This window comes from Podarcis erhardii (assembly GCF_964252035.2).
Source record: "Podarcis erhardii genome assembly, chromosome: 8".
In the NCBI taxonomy this organism is placed as follows: Eukaryota; Metazoa; Chordata; class Lepidosauria; order Squamata; family Lacertidae; genus Podarcis; species Podarcis erhardii.
Window position 1 is genome coordinate 92,638,867 of NC_138499.1, and position 24,252 is coordinate 92,663,118.

General features: G+C 44.4%; 2 protein-coding genes across 4 annotated transcripts in view; one reads left to right on the top strand and one right to left on the bottom strand.

The window, feature by feature from the left end:
• WBP4 (WW domain binding protein 4) overlaps positions 1 to 21,753 on the bottom strand; it is a 31,620-nt gene extending 9,867 nt beyond the window's left edge. Inside the window, exons 1-9 of one of the 3 annotated variants that reach the window (XM_081872795.1) lie at positions 21,152 to 21,753; positions 16,830 to 16,902; positions 13,350 to 13,412; positions 13,138 to 13,261; positions 12,471 to 12,638; positions 11,932 to 11,987; positions 10,036 to 10,102; positions 8,793 to 8,911; positions 7,778 to 7,983 (exon numbers count right to left, since the gene is read on the bottom strand). In XM_081872795.1, coding sequence (XP_081728921.1) covers positions 7,778 to 7,983; positions 8,793 to 8,911; positions 10,036 to 10,102; positions 11,932 to 11,987; positions 12,471 to 12,638; positions 13,138 to 13,261; positions 13,350 to 13,412; positions 16,830 to 16,902; positions 21,152 to 21,501 — 1,226 coding nt within the window. In that variant the 5' untranslated portion in view covers positions 21,502 to 21,753. Of the gene's footprint in view, positions 1 to 7,777; positions 7,984 to 8,792; positions 8,957 to 10,035; positions 10,103 to 11,931; positions 11,988 to 12,470; positions 12,639 to 13,137; positions 13,262 to 13,349; positions 13,413 to 16,829; positions 16,903 to 20,417; positions 20,554 to 21,151 lie in introns of those variants that run through there. The other 2 variants (XM_081872794.1, XM_081872796.1) reach the window with 2 other exon arrangements.
• Positions 21,193 to 24,252, top strand: part of ELF1 (E74 like ETS transcription factor 1) — a 76,520-nt gene continuing 73,460 nt past the window's right edge. Inside the window, exon 1 of the mRNA XM_081872751.1 lies at positions 21,193 to 21,234. The gene's annotated coding sequence lies outside the window, so the exon portion shown is untranslated. The remainder of the gene's footprint in view (positions 21,235 to 24,252) is intronic.

A 24,252-nucleotide genomic window follows, 5' to 3' on the forward strand; every position in this document is an offset into this window, starting at 1 on the left:
AGAGAGAGAGAGAGAGAAGTAGTAACAATGATAATATATTGTAGTGGTGGTTCTAATTATGGTATGAGGTAAGGGACCGTGGGGAGGGGGGTTATTAATGAAAGTGGGTGGGGAGGTATATGTATGTAGATGTAGGGGTTAAGAAGGAAAGAGGAAGCAAGAAACAGACAAACCCAAAAAAGGAAAATAAATTAAAAGAGAAGAGAGAAATCTGAAGATGGTGAGGTGGTGGTGCCTGACAGTAATATCTGTATATCAAATGCTAAAAGTAAAAATGAAAAATATGGTAAAGTAAAAGTATGTAGAAAACCTCTTTGAGGGGCTGGGCAAAGCAATACACAGTAGTGTGTGTGTGTGTGTGTGTGTGTGTGTTCTCCTTAAGAAGAAGAAAGGGAGGGAGATAGAAAAGGGGGAGTGGGGAGAAGGAGGGAAGAAGAAAGAGAAAAACAAAAAAGAAGGGGAAAATAAAAGTAAAGGGGGGGAGTAAGAGGAAGGGTATCAATAGCAATGGCAGTAATATGGAGAAAATTTTTGTTTTAAAAAGAGGGCAGTGGTCGTAGCAGCGTAGTGGGAAGGACTCTCCCCTTCAAAAACAAGCTAACAAATAAAACAGAAATGGATTCAAAATTTTGTTATTCTCCCTTTTTAAAAATAAAAATAAAAAGATAAAAATAAAAATAAAAGATAAAAATGAGAATTAAAAGTATATTAAAAGATTTTTAAAAATTGGTTATTTTATTTTTAAAAATGAATAAAGTATGGAAAGAATAGTTGCCACATTTTGGATTAGTTGTAGTTTCTGGGTCATATTCTGTAGGCAGGGAGGGTCTCAGCTTGCATACCAGATGGAGCTGGGAGACAGCTGCTCTGGACACAGAATTGCCTTGAGCCTCCATGGACAGCTGTGAGTCCAAAATGACTCCCAGGCTGTGCACCTAGTCTTTCGGGGGGACAGTTACCCCATTCAGGACCAAGGAGTCCCCTATACCTGCCCACCCCCTGTCCCCCCAAAACAGTATTTCTGTCTTGTCAGGATTCAGCCTGAATCTGTTAGCCACCATCCATCCTCCAACTGCCTCCAGACACTCACATAGGACCTTCACCGCCTTCACTGGAGGTGTTCTTCACTCACTTAAGTTCTGACTTAAAAGAGAAGTAGAGCTGGGTATCTTCTGCATACTGATGAACACCCAGCCAAAACCCCCAATAACAGAGAAAGGACGGAACCCTGAGGCACCCCACAAGTGAGAGACCAGGGGTCCAAATACTCATCCCTCAACACCACTTTCTGGACACGGCCCAGGAGGAGGGAGTGGAACCACCGTATAACAGTGCCCCCAGCTCCCCTAGACGGTCCAGAAGAATGTTATGCTCGATGGTAACAAAGGCTGCTGAGAGATCCAGCAGAACTAGGAAACAGCTTATTTTAACACGAATAATGTAATATTAGTTAAAGGAAAGGAAAGAGTGAGAAAATGAACTAGAAAAATGCGTTTAGATGCAAAGAAATAGGAGAAAATTTGTGTAGGGTTGGGGGGGGGCCAAGGGATCTAAGTAATCCCAGGAGTGAAAAAATTGAAAATAATGTGAATGTCCCCTTCATGGATCACTGCCTTGCCGTGGCGAAGGGGCCTGAATAACTCAGAGAAGCTATGAGCTATGCCGTGTAGGGCCACCCAAGATGAACAGGTCATAGTGGAGAGTTTTGACCAAACGTGATCCACCTGGAGGAGGAACCGGCAAGCCACTAAAGTATCCCTGCCAAGAAAACTCCATGGACAAAGACAACAGGCTGTGCTGGTCCCAGGGGGGATGAGGTACTATTACCGTAGGCCAAGATCAACAGGGAGCCGGGCGGGGTAGCAGGAACGATGGTAGGGCAGAAGCAGGAAGCCAGGCGAGGAACCGGAACACTGGTAGGGTAGAAGCAGGAGTCCAGGCGGGGAACAGGAACACTGGTAAGGCAGAAGCAGGAGTCCAGGCGGGGAACAGGAACACTGGTAAGGCAGAAGCAGGAAGCCGGGCGAGGAACAGGCACACTGGGAGTGCCGAACAAGGACTGGGTAAAGCAGATACTTCACAACGACGTTGCTCCCGCAACCTGGGACCGGGCTGCCTGACCTTTATCTTCTTCTAAGGCTGGGGGCGGTCCCGGCCCCCAGAAGCCCCGCCTCTCTTGGCCTTAAGGCGAGCACTCCTCCTGGGAGACACCAGTTCCCTTCGCCTCTCTGCCCTAAGCCTCTGCAGATCAGGAGAGGCCGAAGGGTTACTGGGCCCCGGGGGAGGCTCACCTGTAGCCACTGAGTCTTCCAGCACCTCTGGGGCCTGAATGATTTCACCTGGTGCCTGCTCTTGAGTTTCCTCAGCAACTAGGCCTTGCCCCAGTTCAGCCGGCCCTGGAGGCGGGGACTCCTGCGCTGGCTGGGATTCCTCCGGATCACTCTCAGACTCGGAATCCCAGGCCATCACACAGGCATATAAAAGTTATGACGCTGGAAGATGAGCCCCTCAGGTCGGAAGGCATCCAACATGCTACTGAGGAAGAGCAGAGGACAAGTACAAGTAGATTCAGAGCTAATGAAGCGGCTGGGCCAAAGCTGAAAGGACGCTCAGTTGCAGATATGCCTGGAAGCGAAAGGAAAGTCCAATGCTGTAAAGAAAAATATTGCATAGGAACCTGGAATGTAAGAACCATGAACCTTGGTAAGGTGGATGTGGTCAAAAATGAGATAGCAAGAATAAATATTGACATCCTGGGCATCAGTGAACTAAAATGGGCGGGAATGGGCGAATTCAGTTCGGATGACCATCATATCTACTACTGTGGGCAAGAAATGAAGTGGCCCTCATAGTCAACAAAAGAGTGGCGAAAGCTGTACTGGGCTGCAATCTCAAAAATGATAGAATGATCTCAATACGAATCCAAGGCAGACCTTTTAACATCACAGTAATCCAAGTTTATGCACCAACCACTGGTGCTGAAGAAACTGAAATTGACCAATTCTATGAAGACTTACAACACCTTATAGAAATGACACCAAAGAAGAATGTTCTTCTCATTATAGGGGATTGGAATGCTAAAGTAGGGAGTCAAGAGATAAAAGGAACAACTGGCAAGTTTGACCTTGGAGTTCAAAACGAAGCAGGGCAAAGGCTAATAGAGTTCTGCCAAGAGAACAAGCTGGTCATCACAAACACTCTTTTCCAACAACACAAGAGACGACTCTACACATGGACATCACCATGTGCATTAAGCTTGAATTTTGCTATAAGAAACTGGTGATCTGAGCCACAGTCAGCTCCAGGTCTTGTTTTTGCTGACTGTATAGAGCTTCTCCATCTTTGGCTGCAGAGAATATAATCAATCTGATTTCGGTTTTTTTTTAAAAAAATTTTTATTGGATTTTCACATGTTATAACACACACACAGACATATAAATGGTTTTATATCTTTGCTTTCATAACCCTCTTTCCCTGACTTCCCCCCACCCCCCCCATACATCCCAATTTCCATATTAAATTCAGCAAGTTCTTATTTCCTTCCCCAATCCTATTCTTATTATGTTTAAATTTGATTCTTTTTGTTAGGCCCAATTCAATAATCTTTTGCTTATATACATTAGATCCTTATTCTAAGATCAATCAAAATTCTTATACCAAAAATTACCCTTTATTTTTTATTAAAATATGAATCAACATTATAAAAAAACAACAACCCAAAAATCCTAAAATTTTAAATTCTACTTTTCCCCTTCCCTCCCTGCCCAGGTATCTGTCCCTTCCAAAATAACTGTCCTCTTCTAAGATCCCTAGCCCGGATTTCTCACGTCAGAGGCCTTTAAGTCTATTTCAGTCTCTCCCTGCCTGTTCTGTTGGTAATCCATTTTATTGGTCTTCAAGTCTCGGGAGGTCTCTTCATCCTTTCTCAGATCAATCCTAGTTAGAAGGACTTGGTGCCAAGGTTCTGCCAAAGGTCCCCAAAGTCCCAAGTCATCAAATCCAGAAAAGAGGAGGAATTGATAAAATCTCTGTCAATCTCCGAAAGACACGAGATTATTTCTCTCTGATCTTAGGCTTTCGCTCCTTGCTTTAAATTGTCTGTATGGGGGGGGGGGTGCGGACTTCCCTTTAGCACGTCCCCCCCGGTCGCCAGATTAGGGATAAAATTTCTTTTAAAGATCGAATTTCCTTTACTCACGGGGTGTTTACTTTCGGTCCAAATGTCGGGAAGAAAGTTGACGCTCTCCGGCAATGGCTTGCGGCTTCACTCCACTGAGGTAGCGGTCTACTCTCAGCACCACACCACTCCTCGTACCTTCTCCGCAGCCTTTAAAAAGGCTCTTTGACTGTCGAGGAGGGAGCTTAAGGTGCCCACCGAGTCACCAGGTCCACAGGTATCCGCACCTGTGGTTTCTAAGGGTCCCCGCGTCGCCGGCGCGGCAAGACCCGTTCTCAGCGGAGCCGATTCCCCCCGGAGCTCGGAGGGAATCCGCCATTAATCCGATCGCGTCAACCCGGAAGTCCTAATCAATCTGATTTTGATGCTGCCCATCTGGTGATCATAGAATCATAGAGTTGGAAGAGACCACAAGGCCCATCGAGTCCAACCCCCTGCCAAGCAGGAAACACCATCAGAGCACTCCTGACATATGGTTGTCAAGAAGGAGACTCCACCACACTCCTTGGCGGCAAATTCCACTGTCGAACAGCTTTTACTGTCAGGAAGTTCTTCCCAATGTTTAGGTGGAATCTTCTTTCTTGTAGTTTGAAACCATTGCTCCGTGTCCGCTTCTCTGGAGCAGCAGAAAACAACCTTTCTCCCTCCTCTATGTGACATCCTTTTATATATTTGAACATGGCTATCATATCACCCCTTAACCTCCTCTTCTCCAGGCTAAACATGCCCAGCTCCCTTAGCCGTTCCTCATAAGGCATCGTTTCCAGGCCTTTGACCATTTTGGTTGCCCTCCTCTGGACACGTTCCAGGTTGTCAGTGTCCTTCTTGAACTGTGGTGCCCAGAACTGGACACAGTACTCCAGGTGAGGTCTGACCAGAGCAGAATACAGTGGCACTATTACTTCCCTTGATCTAGATGCAATACTCCTATTGATGCAGCCCAGAATTGCATTGGCTTTTTTAGCTGCCGCGTCACACTGTTGGCTCATGTCAAGTTTGTGGTCAACCAAGACTCCTAGATCCTTTTCACATGTACTGCTCTCAAGCCAGGTGTCACTCATCTTGTATTTGTGCCTCTCATTTTTTTTGCTCAAGTGCAATACTTTACATTTCTCCCTGTTAAAATTCATCTTGTTTGTTTTGGCCCAGTTCTCTAATCTGTCAAGGTCGTTTTGAAGTGTGATCCTGTCCTCTGGGGTGTTAGCCACCCCTCCCAGTTTGGTGTCATCGGCAAATTTGATCAGGATGCCCTTGAGTCCATCATCCAAGTCGTTGATAAAGATGTTGAATAAGACCGGGCCCAAGACAGAACCCTGTGGCACCCCACTAGTCACTCTTCTCCAGGATGAAGAGGAACCATTGATGAGCACCCTTTGGGTTCGGTCAGCCAGCCAGCCAGTTACAAATCCACTGAGTGGTAGCATAGTCAAGACCGCATTTTACCAGCTTCTTTACAAGAATATCATGGGGCACCTTGTCAAATGCCTTGCTGAAATCAAGGTAGGCTACATCCACTGCATTCCCTTCATCTACCAGGCTTGTAATGCTGTCAAAAAACAAGATCAGGTTAGTCTGACATGACTTATTTTTCAGAAATCCATGCTGACTATTGGTGATCACAGCATTCCTTTCTAGGTACTCACAGACTGTTTGCTTAATGATCTGCTCCAGAATCTTCCCTGGTATTGATGTCAGACTGACTGGGCGGTAATTATTTGGGTCCTCTCTTTTCCCCTTTTTGAAAATAGGGACAACATTTGCCCTCCTCCAGTCTGCCGGGACTTCGCCTGTTCTCGAGGAATTCTCAAAGATGACTGCCAGTGGTTCTGAGATCACATCTGCCAGTTCTTTTAATACTCTTGGATGCAGTTCATCTGGCCCTGGAGACTTGAATACATCTAAACTAGCCAAGTATTATTGTACTATCTCCTTAGTTATTCTGGGCTGTGTTTCCTCTGCTGAATCATTTGCTCCAAATTCTTCAGGTCGGGCATTGTTTTCTTTATCGGAGAAGACTGAGGCAAAGAAGGCATTGAGGAGTTCAGCCCTTTCTGTGTCCCCTGTTTGCATTTCACCATCTTCTCCTCTGAGTGACCCCACTGTTTCTTTGTTCAGATTTCCAAAAAATAGCAAGGAGAGACAAGAAGGCCTTCTTAAACGAGCAATGCAAAGAAACAGAGGAAAACAATAGAATGGGAAAAACCAGAGATCTGTTCAAGAAAATTGGAGATAAGAAAGGAACATTTCGTACAAAGATTACCATAATAAAAGACAAAAGTGGAAATGACCTAACAGAAGCAGAAGACATCAAGAAGTGGTATGTATATGCAGAATTCATCATGCGAAAGGCGGGGCTGGATGAATCCCAATCGCCTTCTAAATCCGGCCCGCGGATAGTCCGGGAATCAGCATGTTTTTACATGAGTAGAATGTGTCCTTTTATTTAAAATACATCTCTGGGTTATTTGTGGGGCCTGCCTGGTGTTTTTACATGAGTAGAATGTGTCCTTTTATTTAAAATGCATCTCTGGGTTATTTGTGGGGCACAGGAATTTGTTCATTCCCCCGCCCCCCCAAAAACATAGCCCCCCAAAGGTCTGAGGGACAGTGGCCCGGCCCCCTGCTGAAAGAGTTTGCTGACCCCTGCTCTAACCCATGTCCAGTCAGATTCAGTGAGTTTTCCACCACTGATGCTCTAGCTGTCTCAACTATTGTTTCATCACCCTCAGCTCTGGGGAAAACCATGGGCAGTCCGGGCCCCATGCAATCGGAGAGGGTGCTTCAGAGCCAGACAGTCAATAGCCCTGGTTAATTCCGCATTCCAGCGGGCCACCAGGGAATCAGCTGAAAGGCCTTAAACAGGATAAAACATCCCCTACAACTCTCTGGAAACCATTTGGATCCATTAAGTGGTGGGGGTGGAACATGCAAATTGGTCCCACCTCCCTGCAGAGGGGAAGGGTCACGGAGGCCAGGTGTACCAGGAAGTGATCCAACCATGGCATTTCTTTTGTTTTGCTTTTATTTAGTGTCAGATCACCCACATCTATAGAGGTGAATACCAGGTCTAAGGCATGTCCGCGACTATGGGTTGGGCCAAACTTATTCAGGGACAGCCCCATGGAGGCCATGCTTTCTTGTAAGGTTGTTTTGGCATGGACGTTAAAATCCCCTAGGACAATCAAAGTAGGTGTCTCCAGGAGAACATCCACCATGACCTGAAGCAGCTCAGGCAGGGAATCCTTGGTGCAGCGGGGAGGTAGGTACACCAAAAGGAATCCTGTACTGCCCCTATTGCCCAACTTCCAGAACATGCACTCAGAAAACTGGGTCTTCCCAATAAGATGCCTGGTGCACGCTAATGACTGCACCCCACCCATATGTCCTGGGTTGTTGTGTGTTAAGAGAAACCTGGTAGGCAAGCAGCGGCAAGAACAGGCCCATCTGCTTCATCCAACCAAGTCTCTGTTACACGTTATCAAAACATTGTCAGAAACCGGTTTGAAGTTCAGATCGCAATAAGAGGAATTCAGAGGAATTTAACGCTCTCCCAAGAAATGGTATACAATCAATGGTCTCCACGCTGCATCTGGGACTTACTATGGATCTTTATCTTCCGTGATTTCTTCCCATTCCCCGTAAGGTTTGACTCTTCGAGATGCTGCCTGAGAGGTTTCCTGCCGAACGGCTGGTACATCCTCTATATCACTGCTTTCATGCTTCACTTTTTGCCATTCCCCATAAGGGCTGATCTTTTTGCGTCTGTGAGGCTTTTCCTCTACTTCGTCATCACTTTCTGTTTTCCTCTGAAAGCAAAGAAAGCCAACAGCAAACTACTGAGCAATACACCACCAGAAACCATGTGGGTGGGGGCGGGGATATCTGACAAACAAGAGAGCATGTTTTCCTTCCCTGTTTTCCTTTTGCAAGGTTTCAGAGGATTTTCCTGGTTTTTCCCATCACTTTGGTGTCAAAATTTGGTGGTCAGGAATGCATTCGAAATTTCCTGATAGGACTCAACAGAAAACACTGACTCGTTACACAAACACTCACCTATTTCCTGACAACGCATGGTGTTTTGATAGTGAGACCAATATAATAAATAAATCAGCAAGTGAGCAAGATGTCTTTATGGGTCCTCCATCCCTGGTATCTCCTCCTTATTTCCCAAATCCCCCACTTCCTCCAGCCCTACTCCCACTCAAAACCCTCTAAGCATCCCCCATTGTCATAAGGCTGTGACCCAGAGACAGGGGGTCCTATCCCTTCTTTTCAACCAGTCTCTCACCCTTGGGGAAGATTGCCTTTGGCTTCCTCTCTAACCACAATCCACATCCCAAAACCACCTGAAAGAAGTGCTCTGTCCCCATAACTGGCTCATCCAAAGGGCTTTTATCTCCCTTGTCTGGCAACTGGCATGCCAGAAACTGCTGCCATGGGCAGGGAGACTGTTCATTACCCTCCCCACCCCCCACCCCGGCTCTGTGGCCTGGTCTCCTCAGTGGCAAGCATTTCTGCTGGATGGCAATGAACTTTTTATTCAAACTTCAATAATTAATATGACTTGATAAAAGATGTGGGTTTATTCTGAAAATGACTTAGGAAAATGACTTACCCGGAGATTTCTTTTTGGCTTTTGCAGTTCGCTTTTACTGCCTGCTTTCCCTGCATCTGATTCAGCTTTCTTTGACTCCATTTCTCGGCTGTCTTCAGGATGGTTTTCTTTTTGACTCTCTTTTGAAGGAGACACAAAATTATCAGGTTTCTCCCAGGTTGATACTAGAAAACACAGACAGCAATGTATTTTAAACAATAGTTTGTATTAAAAGAATCTATATCCAGCCTATTTTCAAAATAAACTCAAGGTGGCTAACAAATCAAAACATCACACAATGTTAAATTCCCATTCTTAACCCCACTCAAACAAACAACTGTTATTTGCGTTTCACAATGTTAATGCAAAAGCATCAGTTGTACACTCAACATACAGAAACAAATATGGGTCTGAGGTAGATGATGCAATTTGGTGTCATTGGGAAGCTAGATATAAATCTGAAAATTACTGATTTTGAATTCTGGCAGCTACTCCCAGCCTAGTGCCAAAATGACAACAAAGTAGGCAACCTGGCAAACCTCACTGGGGAGAGCTTTCCACAATTGGTGTGCCAGTACTGAGAAGAACTACAGTGGTACCTCTAGTTACGAACTTAATTTGTTCCAGAGGTCCGTTCTTAGCCTGAAACTGTTCTTAACTAGAGGCATGTTTTTGCTAATGGGGCATCTTGCTGCCGCTGCGCCGCCGGCACACAATTTCCGTTCTCATCCTGGGGCAAAGTTCTCAACTCGAGGTAACTCTTCCAGGTTAGTGGAGTTTTTAACCTGAAGCGTTTGTAACCTGAGGCGTTTGTAACTCAAGGTACCACTGTACCTAGTTATCACCCACTGTACTTCAGACATGATTGGCTCAAATAGTCATGACATTAAGAGGGCAGACTCAGTCCGTTTCACCTTATGAACAGTGCTGCAGCTTCTCTATGGCCCACAAGTTCCTACAGAAAGGACATGAGGGCCTTATCAGGGTAACAACTCCACCCCACCCCCCACCCTCTGGGATTTAGTTCTCCATTTGTGCTACTGACTTCACAGAAGTGTAGGACTGTCTCACGCTGGCAAAACTCTGCATGGGCAGAAACCCAAGTTCAATCCCAGCATTTCCAAGGAATTTTGGGAATGACCTATATCAAAAATCTGGGAAAGCTGCTGCCGGTCTGTGTAGGCAACACTGAGCTAGGTGGACCAATGGTCTAACTCTGGATAAGGCACCTTCCTATGTTTTATCTCTTTTTTATCTTCCTTACCTCCTGTTTCTGTGTTGTAGTAATAGGTGCGACCATCTTCACTTGTTCCTTCCATCCACTGTGCTGTCTAACGGAGAAAAATAAACCACCTAGTAAAAGATTAATCCAAGTCTCACTGATGTACCATATGGATATAGGCAAGGAAGGTCAGGCTCCACTTATGAAAATATTGCAATTATATCTAACTCATTAAAATCATCTGGGGGACATTCCATACACTCTAACAGAATTTGGACAGAGACAGAATGGCTCTCAGATAGCCAAGTTACCTGAAATACATCTTTACACCTTTTCTTTGAAGCCTTTGACTTAATAAACTTTATTGTTTCCATTAACAAGTGAAACAAGTCCTTTGTTACCTTGGAAATCCCATTTCCCCACACCCTCGTCTCCCCATACTGTCAGCTTTTAGAAAGCAATATTCTTAGGACAGGGATCTGTTCTTTTTCTTTATAATTCTTGATTGTACTGTATAAATAATAAGGGTCACCAGAGAACTAAGCAAAATGAATGATGTTGTATAACACCTTGGAAACTGCATTAAAAAAAGAAATTGAACAAAGGTAGGTATAAGAAGTATCACTTAGAAAATCTGATTTTCCTCCCCACCAATTATATATGGCGGGCGCTATGAGTCCTGGGAAAAGATACCAGAGAAACATGTCAAAGACTTGCTCCTGGATCCTGTCCTCACACACCCTAAGCCACATTACAAACTTGTTCCTAAATACCCATGCAACATGATAATTGTAGCTAAACTAATTTTTGCTCTACACTTGAATGCAGTCAATTCTCCAATTAAATAGCAATTAAAAATCTGAGACATTACAGGAGTGGGAAAGTAGACTACCCATAAGCACAGGAGAGATGGAAAATTAAACTTGATGATATGACAAATTGCTGGTTATAGACTACTATGAAAGAAAATGGATTAATTCATGTGAATAGTTCTATTGATTTGCACTTAATAGCTGGAACTTGACTTGATTAAAGGCACAGGATGACATGTAATGCGGACTACAAGGGAATAAGAGAAAAGGGATTCTTCTCGTCCACTCGTATAATGCTAGATGCTACCCAAAACGTGTGTACATATTTTGTATGTATAATATCAATCTTTCCTGTTGATTTAAAATGCAACTAACTTGTGCCAGGACCCCAAGCCCATATAGTTTCTTGTGCAAGTATAACCTTGCTTGCTTGGTTAATTTTAAGATATTGCCACATCTTTCCTCTACAAATTGTATTTTGACCTCTAGTAAAAAATGAGAACAGGACCATAAAGAAGGCTGATCGCCGAAAAATTGATGCTTTTGAATTATGGTGCTGGAGGAGATTCTTGCGAGTCCCATGGACTGCAAGAAGATCAAACCTATCCATTCTTAAGGAAATCAGCCTGGGTGCTCACTGGAAGGACAGATCCTGAAGCTGAGGCTCCAATACTTTGGCCACCTCATGAGAAGAGAAGACTCCCTGGAAAAGACCCTGATGTGGGAAAGATGGAGAGCACAAGGAGAAGGGGACGACAGAGGACGAGATGGTTGTTCTCGAAGCTACCAGCATGAGTTTGACCAAACTGCGGGAGGCAGTGGAAGACAGGAGTGTCTGGTGTGCTCTGGTCCATGGGGTCACGAAGAGTCGGACATGACTAAACAACAAAAGTAAAAAATAACTTTAGCAGGAAGCGTTCTGAAAATGTGAGTCATGCCAAGACTCAGTTTATGGTGTGCAGCATTTGCCAAAGGAGTAGATCCAATAAGGGACACGTGGCTTCAGCTGGTGTTTCCCCTTTGGTGTGGGACTTAGCTACTGGTAATTCTAATGACCAGTTCAAGCTCAGAGAACCTGCATAACAATAAAACAAAAGCAGGATTTGCTTTTACAACTTTCATTTACCTTTTGGAGTTCTTGAAGATTGTCCTGAAATTCTTCAGGTTTCTCCCACTGCGATTCTTAAGGGTGGAGATGATAATAATAAAAGAAGAGATATTAGGTTTCAGTTGTCTGTACATTGAAAAAATGGTGACACATAAAGTAAATCTGTATGGAAGTAATGATGGCTGGGTAATGGCCACAGTGATGGGACCACCGTGGGGAGCACTGAGCTGGCTCTGCCAATGTGTCCACGCAGCCTCCACCTTGCTGGGCCTCATCCCCATCCCGGTAAGCGGCAGTGATGCCAATCTCAGGAGGGTGGCTCCACGTGGTCACACTGATAGCTCCTAAAGGACTGAAGACGGCAGACTGGAGAAAAGCTTCAGAAAGGAATAAGTCTGTGGCAAATGTGTTTTTTTTAGCCAAGGAACTTCCATGCGTGGTGAGAGCAGGTTATTTTGTTCTGATGTCATAGGTACAAGCGGGTGGTGAGGTAATTGGAAAGGAGCCATTGCAAGATGTGTGGATGGTTAAATCCACATTCCTTGTTACAGGTTTACCTCCTGATATAGTGTTGTAGTAATACATATAGCCTTCTGGAGAAAATCCTCGCACCCATTCCTTTGTTGCATCTGATGATGTTTCTGTGGTCTCTCTCTCTCTCTCTCTCTTTCTCTTTTCTTTCTTTTCCTCATGCTTTTTTGGTGCTGAGCTCTGACCTAAAGATTCTGAAACATCAAGTTCCAGTTTTAAAAAACAAACATCAAAACTTCCGGGGACTTATGGGTTGCTGTGGATGCTCCCTTCATGAGCGAAGACCAAGGATATATTTTGGGGGTTTGGGAGAGCTACACCCGCCATCATCCCCCTGGATTAAAGCGACTGGATATAGATCACTCACACACTTGTTAAGCCAGCTCCCCTTCCCTGCCGAGCCGAAAGGTTCAGTGAAGGAGAGGGGCTTGAGTGACAGGGAGTGGGAATCCATCTTGCTGACTCCTCTATCGGACAATTCACTGAACAGAAGCTGGCCGAGCGTAACCTTCTCTGATTTGGATTATAACAAGAGAAGCTCACCTGGACATGATGTAGAAGTGAATTGCTGGGATTTATATCTGCTGTTTTTTTAAGGAGGGAAAGAGGAAGCAGCTACAGCTATGGGAAAAGTGAGTGACAGAACATATTAAGCAGGAGCTTGTTCATCTCTTTGGCAGCATCAGACCCTACCTGTCGTAGCACCAATTCTTTTCAAATCCTCCTGATAAGCCTTCATTGCAGCTTCCTCCATGGCTGCAAATTCCTTTGACATTTTTTCTTCTTCTTTTGCCTTTTCCAAACTTTTCTTTTTAATCTGCAATTGAAAAAATAATGAGTTCCATTAAATAATGGAATTTAATATAATGTGATTAGTTTAAACAAGGTTTAATATATTGTATTACCTCACTAATCTTTTTAGCCACATTTTCCTTATGGTTTTTTCCTCGTTCATGAAAGTCAATACTCTTTAAAAGGAAATAAGACAGAATTAAAATACACAGAAATGTGAACTGGCAGGAGCACAAATGAGACTGAACACAGGTGACATATTAAAACAAAAGGAAGCAAACCTACCAGTAACCTAGAGTTCCAACAAGAAGTTTAATGACATGGGGCTGGGGTACCTTAGTGACCACTGTGCTCTATATGAACCCGTTCCAAGAGTTCATCAAAGGCACAGCTCTATGTGTTGCCTGCTTGCCCTAATAGGATGGATAGGAACTGGGGGGAAGGCCGCTGCAGTGGCGGCATGCCACTCACAGAATGCACCCGCCAGGAAGCCTTGCTTGGTACCTTTGCTTTTAAGTTCCAGTTACAGATAGGTAGCCGTGTTGCAATGTGGTGCCTTCCATAGTTCCAGTTACAGATAGGTATCTGAAGAAGTGTGCATGCACACGAAAGCTCATACCTAGAACTAACTTAGTTGGTCTTTAAGGTGCTACTGGAAGGAATTTTTTTATTTTGTTTTAAGTTCCAGACACCTTTTCTTTTCCCTCTCAGGCATTTTAGCTGGATTTTGTGGCAGTGCTCAGGAAGTTTTATGAAGTTTTTATGTCTTGTTTTTTATTCTGCTTCTGTTTCAATCTGCTGTTTTTATCATTTTCTTGTTTAAATTATTTGTTAACAGAAGCTGGCTAAAATATCTTAAATAAATAAGATCACTACAGTCAATTAAAATCTCAAAATAATACTGCGTACTAATACAGGCTCGCCTCAGTGAAATGCTCAGAAGTTCAGGCTACAAAGATAAATATAAAAGAAACACACAACAGGAAGGATGAAAACAAGTTTCCTTTTCTTTCAATCACAAGGATTCCTGAAATGTTAATTTATTTTAAATATATATCAGGCATATAATACTAAGTAACAGCAGCAATGAAGAATACCAGCCTGAAGCACTGTTGCCAACCCCACAGATGGAGCACACAGGACAGTAGTGCTTGTGAAATACAATATAGTCACATTGGTCAGTACATATTTTACCAATTGGCGATTTAGCGCACAACACTACTGACTTCCCCAATGTTGACGACCTGCAAGGGGCACTATTGGAATGGTGTGCAGGCTTCTCTCTGCCAGCCTCTACCAATAGAAAGGGGCTTTATTGGGGGGGGGGCTCTCACTGCCAGCAGTCAGCAGAAAGTCTCAGAACAGGGTGTTTCTGGCACTGTAGGCACACATCTTCCAAGGGGCCCAATTCTGGAGCACAGCAAAGGGAATGAATAAAAAATATCTGCACCCTCTCCTTCCTTCTCCTCCTAGGATTGCTTTGCTACTTATTTTATTTCCAACCAGCTGAAGTGTGGTAAAGTTCTCACCACTTGCCAGAATGATGCAGCTGAACATCTTACCAAGTTAAAATGTTTTTCTTTGTTCACACAGTTCTTTGTAAGCTTTGGAATGGGAAGTGGGGTTTAGCCACAGGAAAAGCAGGGGTAGCAGAAGAAGAAACTGAAGCTTCTAATTTAGGTAACAGGGTTACAGATTGTGAAGTAAGAATAGGTTTGGAGAAAGTCACGCTAAGGGAGAGAAAGAGGCTGGACTTCCTTTGTTGAGACAGAAATGCAAGAAGGTGCTTAAGAACTTTAGAGAGGATTACAATGATGTTTTGAAGGGGTGGGACAGAAGGCCATACAGGAACGCAGCTGAAATTTTTTGCTTACAAGATTTTGTTATTGCCGTAAGTTTATACTTTGTGCCACAAAGAACTGCAAAAGTAATCCAGATTTTGCACAAAGTCAGTCAAAACATACCATGAAAATTAAGTTTGTATGCATTGGTTTATTTGCATAATTTATTCTGATTATGTCAGCCATGGAAATAGGTAAGCAGACTGTTCAAAATTTTGCAGAGTTATATTCTTAATTGTAAGATTTCACCAGCCATTGTCCACATTTTTTCAAGTTTATCTTTAAAGCCGCGAAAGCTACGAATTTGCTTTGTTAAAATAAGGGTGTAGGGACTTATAAGAAGAATGATCAAAGAGAATTCATCAGTATTGTAGTAACAAACAGAAATATTGCAAGGAGTGCCCTCCACCAACCTGAGATCTTGAGACTTCACAGCTCACATGACATGCAACTACCATCAATATTAACCCTGCTCGGGCACACAGGTAGGAAGCATGGGGACAAAATTGTCCCCTGCATACCCAGCTGACCCAATCAGTCGCCAACCTTTCTGTAATGAGCAGGGGACATCTGAGGAGTTTTTACCTGTGCTCACTTAAATGTGAGTGGAAGGCTCTGCATGATCCAGGTTCCCCCATCATGTAGAGGCTTCTAGCCCCCTTCATACCTTCCACATTTAACCTCGGAAGGTCAGGGACTGAGTGAACAGAACGGGGGGTGGGTGGGTGGGGGTGATCCCATGCCTCCTACGCATGTGGGTTGTTCTCATTCAGGAACAATGCCTGAATAGAAATACTGTTGCAGCTATTGGAGCACTCATGACAGCTGGTCCCAATAAAGATCAGGACAGTATCAGTAGCTGTTGCACAACCTCTAAGGAAGCAGTATACAGTGGTGCCTCGCAAGAAGAAATTAATCCGTTCCGTGCGAAGCAAGGCCATTGACAGCTTAGCGGATTAGCGCTATTAGCGGTTTAGCGGCTTTTAGCGGATCAGCTGATAAGCGGCTTAGCAGCTTAGGAAAAGGGGGGGGGGAGGGGAAAAAAACCCGCAGGAACTCGCAAGACATTTCATCTTGCAAAGCAAGCCCATAGGGAAATTTGTTTTGCAAAGCGCCTCCAAAACGGAAAACCCTTTCGTCTAGCGGGTTTTCCGTCTTGCGAGGTGTTCGTCTTGCGGGGCACCACTGTATCTGGATCTCAGATATACCTGGGGTTCGCTCAGACTCAGCACTCAGGTGACCACTCCTCATAATACAAACTTCCAAGTCTAGATTGACCTGTTGAAAATTAATATATAATTCATTTTTTGTAACAGTTACAGATAGGTAGCCGTGTTGGTCTGCCATGGTCAAAACAAAATAAAAAAATTCCTTCCAGTAGCACCTTAAAGACCAACTGAGTTAGTTCTAGGTATGAGCTTTCGTGTGCATGCACACTTCTTCAGATACACTGAAACAGAAGTCACCGGACCTTTCTATATAGTGAGAAGGTGGGGAGGGGTATTACTCAGAAGGGTGGTGGGAATGGGTGATTGGCAGATAGCTGCGATGAGCCTGTTGACGACTCTTAACGACTGCAATAGGTCTAACAGGAAAAAGCAAGGGGTGAGAAGGTGAAAAATGGCTTAGTCATGTATAATGAGATAAGAATCCAATGTCTTTGTTCAAACCAGGTCTCTCCATAGTTTTAAGTTATTTTTCATTTTTTGTACTTCAGTTTCACTTAAGAGTACAGAAGGTAGATCATCATACAGGCTTGTTGTCCGCTATCCAGCACTTGCAATAATCACAGAATTTCTTGGGCTGAGATTTCCAGTAATCGGCCCTAGAAAAGAAAAATGTGGAAATTAAAAGCCATTTTGCAAGAGTAAGCAACTCAAACTGAAACCCAACTTTCTCACTGAGTTATTTGTTCCAATGCCAAAAATCTACTTTTCCTAATGTGCGATACCAACCATTTCTTTGTTTTCTGAAACACAGGAGTGCTTCAGAGAATCTCAGTGAAGAACAATCAAGGCTCTTAGAACATACTAAGTGCCGTATTTTTGCACCATAAGACGCACCTAGTTTTTACAGCAGGAAAACAAGAAAAAAAATTCTGACTCAAACGTTGTACTAAACTATTTAAAACAGCAAAGCGGGCGGCTCCTGTCCGCTTTGCTGCTTTAAAGCGAGCCACGGTACATAACAAAGTTAATGGAAAAAGGATAGACATTCCATTACAATGTAGCTGTTTTCAAGTAGGACTGTGTTAAAAGTTATAAAATGAAGGAAGTTCAGACAAATTGAGGGAAGTCAAAAATGGAATTAAGAGGTAATTAAGAAATTTGAATGTACAATTCTGTTTTCTTTTTTTGTATTTGTAAATTAATAAAAATATAATTTTTAAAAAAATACAATGTAGCTGTTTTCATTATCACTGGGAAGTCAGTATTGGCAGCGGTCACATAAACTAAAATTTGAGCATTTTACTGTTATTAATCAAGAATGGTAATAGTCAGGGAGAGAAACCAGAGCTGTGCAAATGAGAAGGGCTTGGAGTATGGAGAAACAGCTCTTACTGTCAGGAAGTTCTTCCTAATGTTTAGGTGGAATCTTCTTTCTTGTAGTTTGGAACCATTGCTCCGTGTCCGCTTCTCTGGAGCAGCAGAAAACAACCTTTCTCCCTCCTCTATGTGACATCCTTTTATATATTTGAACATGGCTATCATATCACCCCTTAACCTCCTCTTTTCCAGGCTAAACATGCCCAGCTCCCTTAGCCGTTCCTCATAAGGCATCGTTTCCAGGCCTTTGACCATTTTGGTTGCCCTCCTCTGGACACGTTCTGGTCAAATTTGAAGCTTAAATTTCAAATGGAGCTCAGAATCCAGTTAGGCAATCAAGCCTTTGCAGTTCAATTAGGAGGCACTGAGAGACGGCAATTTGCTGCGCCCCCCAAAGAACAACCCAGGAGCACGGGGCAACGGTGCATAGCCTGCCCGCTGCTCCCAAACCTTTCCTGGGCTTTAGGGGCAGAAAAGCTCACTCCCAAAGAGCAGCCCAGGAGCATGCCACACTCCGACAATTTGGCTCCAGGGACCACACATTCGCTCCATAAGATGCACAGACATGTCCCCTTACAGTGGTGCCTCGCAAGACGAAAAGAATCCGTTCCGCAAGTCTCTTCGTCTAGCGGTTTTTTCGTCTTGCGAAGCAAGCCCATGGAGGAGTGGGGGTCCTATGGGTCCAGCAGAGTGTGGGAACTCACCCTCCTGAGCCTCCAGGCTGCCATTTTTGCACGGGGGAAAGAGGCTTGAGTTCGCTCATGGCTCCACCGCGCTTAGCGGCTTATCGGATAAGCGGCTTAGAAAAAGGGGGGGGGGAAAGGGAAAAAACCCCGCAGGAACTCGCAAGACATTTTCGTCTTGCAAAGCAAGCCCATAGGAAATTCATTTTGCGAAGCACCTCCAAAACGGAAAACTCTTTCGTCTAGCGAGTTTTCCGTCTTGCGAGGCATTCGTCTTGCGGGGCACCACTGTACTTTTTAGTGCGTCTTATGGAGTGAAAAATACGGTATGTGTATTACTGTAGTACTTTTATACATGTGAATAACATATAAAAAGATGCAATTTATTCCCACAATAACTATGAGACTGAAAAACAGTGATGGGCCCAAGTCCACGCAGGAAACTTAAGAATTGGGCAGGATAGGACTTCTGGTTCGCTGTGGAGGTAATGGCAGCGTGCTCCGTGTCGTCCGCTTAAGGGACGGCACAGTTCTGGTAGATAGAGCTTTGGGGGTGAGCGCCAGGGCTAGGTGCCCCCAACCCCCACCCCATGGAGGAGTGGGGGTCCTATGGGTCCAGCAGAGTGTGGGAACTCACCCTCCTGAGCCTCCAGGCTGCCATTTTTGCACGGGGGAAAGAGGCTTGAGTTCGCTCATGGCTCCACCGCACTCTACTGCCGAAGCCACACACCGCCACCACAAGCAGCGGATCTTCCAATTAGAGGTAAAAGCCAAATAAAGTTTTTTAAAAAGGAATTAGGCGTAAATTGACTGATTTGGTGAAACAGAAGCAAAAAAGGAAGTCAGCTTCTGATTTCTGCGGACAGGCTCTGCAAGGGGATTTTTTTGTGAGTGGGAAGTAGAGTGGCATTCGCAGCTATGCAGATTTAGTAACAGTTTAACTTTGGACTTTTGAGAGACTTTCTTTTGTCAGCATTTAAAGTTTCTGACAGATATATTTTTTAGGGTGATTTCACGATATAGCCAATTTTCATAGTTTTAATATTATTTTAGATTTTAAGATAAACAACTTTGTTTCATTATTTTTTTATTTTACAGCTATAGATTGTAGGAAAGTTGTACACAGTAGTCATTCCCCGTTCCCACCCCACGATGTCCCAAAAACGTAAAATTTTGTCATAAGACATAAGAGACCCATAAATTTTAGTCTTTGTTGAGAAAGAGCATGTCTTTGCAATAATTTTTACCATCAAAAACTATTGATTGCATTGTGCCCTAATGCTTTTCTAAACCTAGTTTTTCTACCAAAAAATCTACATTTATACATTTTTTAGGCATTTATTAAATTTTTGAATGCTGGTGTATTTTTTCCTGAAATCCTTATCATGTTATTGATCTCTATGTAAAATTTCAAAGAGATCTGATCATTGGTTATGGAGGAAAAAAAATAAAATGCACACAAGGCCAGGATCTTGAGGGATAGAAACAGATTTCACGAAACTTTGAAGTGCTATAAAATGAAAACTGTTTGAGATAGAGGGAAAACATTTAAGGGGGTTTCTTTCAACCATAAGCAAAGGGTGTACAGCAAGTTTCATCAAAATCTGAGAGGGTGGCGAAACCCTTGTTTTTTGCGTTGATTTGACGCGGAATGACCCATCTCTCCTCCATTTCATCTCTGGTCTTACAAACTATGAACATTTTTTTTTCTCCTCTCCTTCTTAAATGAGGTCAAAAACTTGTGCATCACTTTGTGATTTCTGATTGGTTTGAATAAAGACGACCTATTAATTATAATTAATATCCTTCTCCTCCTTATCCCTGCATGGGAGTTTTCTGACCCGTTTCCCCGCCCCTTTGGCCTGATAATGAAACACGGGCGTGCGATACTGGGGGCTCCCGGGACGCGTGTAGGCCCGCGCGTGATGCCCCCGCCCCCCCCCCCCGAGACGGGCTCCTGAGGAGCAACCGGGAGCGGGGCTGAGAGACGCCGCGTCCCTTTCCCGTGTGAAAGGCTCCCTCGCGGGGCGGCGGGAGGGAGGGAAGGAGCCAGGCCCACCCACCTTCGGCGGCGCCCCCTCCCGCTTTCCTCCCTTCCCGGGAGCGCTTACATCTCTCTCGCCGAGGCGCCGCCGCCGCGTCAGTTTCCTGAGGAGCGGAGGGAGCAGAGCAGCAGCGCCTTTCTCTCCCCCCCAGAGGCGACGCGACGGACGGCAGCCGCACAGGCTCAATCCGCGCCGCGCGTTCGCCCGCTCGCTTCCTCGGAGAGGCGGAGGGAGGGGGAGGAGGAGGAGGAGCCTCCCGTCGGGCGGGGGAGGGGCGCGCCAGAGCCGGGGCGAGTTGCGCGCGACGCCCCCCCCCCCGACGAGACCCCCCCCGCGCGGGCTCTGAGCGGCCGCGGGTTCGAGTCCCGCGCGGGCGGGGAAAGAGGCGCTTTCGGGTGGCGCGGAAACCCGACGGGGCGCCGTCCGCTAGAAGGAGACGCCGTGGCGGGCCGGTCAGTTGGCTTCCTCGAGTCCGAGTTCCCCCTCCTGCCCTGCCCCCTCCCGCGCTCCCCTGGAGCCCCACCCGGGCCGCCCCTTCGGGTCGGAAGAAAAGGCCCCGCGCAGCTGCGGCTCGGAGGGGCTTCCCCTTCCTCTCCCCCGCGGAGGGGTCCAGGCGGCCCTTCGGGGCGGTGCCGGGGATGCTCCGGGTCCCCGCCCCGACGGGCCCGGCTCGCTGGCTGGCTCGCTCTCCCGCGGAGGCTTGGGGCCAGCGGGGGGCAACAGGCACCATCGAAACGGGAGGGGGGGGTCTGGTTTTCAGCAGGACGGGGAGAGGTGCTGCCCCTTTCCTCCGCTCTTACGTTCTCGCCGCTTGTTTTCTTTCTTCAGCGCTGGAAGTGAGCTGGGAGGCGAGAGCGATGGCTGAGCGAGCCACTCGGGAGAGGTAAGTCTCGGAGCAGCGCGAGTTTCTTTCGGCCTTTGCATTGGGTTCGCTGCTTAAGGAAGTCTTTCTCTCTCTCCCCCCCCCCTTCCACGGGGGAAGAGGAACCTCCGGCTCCGTGGGCCCTGCAGAAGCCCACGCAGCACGCCAGAGTTTCAGGTCACACCCGCCACTTTCAAGCCCTGCTGTAGCAGCGCTTGAATCCTGCACTGTACTTTGCGAAAGGTGCTGGGAAGAGTGGTTCTGGGAGGCCTCATGAGTGCTTTGCATAATTTTAAGTTTTAGGAAACCTCAGTAAAGACTAACTGCAGTTTGTCTGAGTTAGGGCAGAACACTAAGCTGCAGTTAGTATCTTCTTTTCATGGCCACACTGGAGAAAACGGTGGCAATCCTAGGAACCCAGTGGCCACAAAGACTTGTTATTGCAATACTAAACCATGGTGCAACTGCAGCCCCATAAGGTAACCTTCAGCTAGGAAGTGAGGATTTGTGGGCAATACTATTGACATGAAAAGGTTGGTCCTTAGGGTATAAATATTGATTTGGTGATTGAAGGACTGCCACCCAGTGGATATAAAGGTGTATTATATCTCACATATTTATATTCTAATACAATTTGCAGTTACTTTTGATATTATGAGCAAGTGTGGCTTGTATTAATGCTCTGACAATTCATAATGATTAGTTCACTTATGAGTTAGTGAAGTACTAAAATGGATTATGGACAGTTTGTAAAGAAATGTGTACCATTAATTAAAATTATTTGTTACTCCTGCATACCTCTTTATTAGTAATTACCTGCTTATTTACTTGCCAGTGTTGTGAACTCTAGCAAGTTCTCCTTTCCATGAATGGAAGTTACCTAAACTTTGTTGCTATAGTATTGCTTTATGTGGTTTCTGATAGGTTCAGCTATTATTGCGATTCCTCTTTAGTTTCAGAACCGTCAATAATATGAAGAAACAGCAAATACGGTAGTAGCAGAAAGACACAAATACTGATAAAGCTGTACTATTTTATAATTTCACCTAAAATTAGAGAAGGCATGGCATGTGATACATTTTATTTGCTGAGGCCAATATATATTTTTAAGAAGATACAACAATGGGGGATTAGGTTTTTATGAGTAAAGTGGTACCTTGGTTGGCTCCCGAACAAATCAGCTCCTGAATCCCTCAAACCTAGAAGTGAATGTTCCGGTTTGCGAATGTTTTTCAGAAGCCGTACGTCCGACTTGGCGTCTGCGGCTTCCAGTTGACTGCAGGAAGCTCCTGCAGCCAATCGGAAGCCGTGCCTTGGTTTTGTCTTTTTTTCAAAAAGTTTTATTGTTTTTCCAGTTTTATAACAAAATATAATAACAATACATAATAAAAAAACAGAAAAATACACAATACAAAAAGAAAAACATAGAAACAATTATTACTTTCAATACCTAATTTAATTACTAGCTTCTCTTTTATTGATTCTAGTCCTTAGTATTTTACGACCCATTATTATTATAATCCTCAGCCAACTTCCAAGTGATTTCCAATTATCTTATATTACAATATTTAGCTAGATATTCTTTAAATTTCTCCCAATTTTCTTGAGTCTCCTTTCTGATTGTAGATTCTTCCAGTCAGGTCAGCCAGCTCCAAAAAGTCCAACATCTTCATCTTCCATTCTTCTATTGTTGGTATTTCTTGAGATTTCCAATTTTTGGCTAGTAATAGTCTTGCCGCTGTGGTGGCATACAAAAACAATCTAACATCCTTTTGGGGCAATTCCAATCCTATTAGTCCAAGTAGAAAGGCTTCTGGTTTCTTAATAAATGTATTTTTCAACATTTTTTTCAACTCATTATAAATCTTTTCCCAGAAGTCCTTGGGACACATCCACCACATATGATAAAAGGTACCTTCTTTTTCTTTACATTTCCAACATAAAGTATCATTTGTGTGGTAAATCTTTGCTAATTTTACAGGGGTTAAATACCATCTATACAGTGGTACCTCGGGTTACATACGTTTCAGGTTACATACACTTCAGGTTACAGACTCTGCTAACCCAGAAATAGTACCTCGGGTTAAGAACTTTGCTTCAGGATGAGAACAGAAATTGCGCGACAGCAGCGGGAGGCCCCATTAGCTAAAGTGGTGCTTCAGGTTAAGAACAGTTTCAGGTTAAGAATGGACCTCCGGAATGAATTAAGAACAGTGGTGCCTCGCAAGATGAAAAACTCGCTAGACGAAAGGGTTTTCCGTTTTTCGAGGCGCTTCGCAAGACGAATTTCTCTGGGCTTGCTTCGCAAGACGAAAACGTCTTGCGAGTCTTGCGATTTTTTTCGCTTTCCCCCCCTTTTTCTAAGCCGCTAATAGCCGCTTTGCCGCTAATAGCCGCTAAGCCGCTAATAGCCGCTAAGCCGCTAATAGCGCTAAGCCGCTAATAGGGTTGCTTCGCAAGACGAAAAAAACGCAAGACGAAGAGACTCGCGGAACGGATTCTTTTCGTCTTGCGAGGCACCACTGTACGTAACCAGAGGTACCACTGTACATCATTTTCATAATATTTTCTTTTAATACAGTGCATGCAGTGAACTTAACCCCTTTCTTCCACAGCCTTTCCCAATCTTCCAACATTATATTGTGTCCAACATCTCTTGCCCAATCTATCATCACAGATTTAATTTGTTCATCCTTTGTATGCCATTCCAACAATAATTTGTACATTTTGGATAGGTTTTTAACATTGGTATCTAACAACTTCGTTTCCAATTTGGATTTTTCCGTTGCAAAACCATTTTTCTTATCAAGCTTATACAGTTTGTTGATCTGATAATATTGTAGCCAATCTAATTTATCTTTTATTTGATCAAATGGTCTTAATTTAAGTCCTTCATTGTCTTCCCACAATAGATCAGCATATTTCAACCATTTACTCTCCATATTTAACTTTTTCTGAGCCTTTGTTTCCATTGGTGAGAGCCACCTGGGTGTTTTCCTTTCTAAGAGATCTTTATATCTTATCCAAACATTATATAAA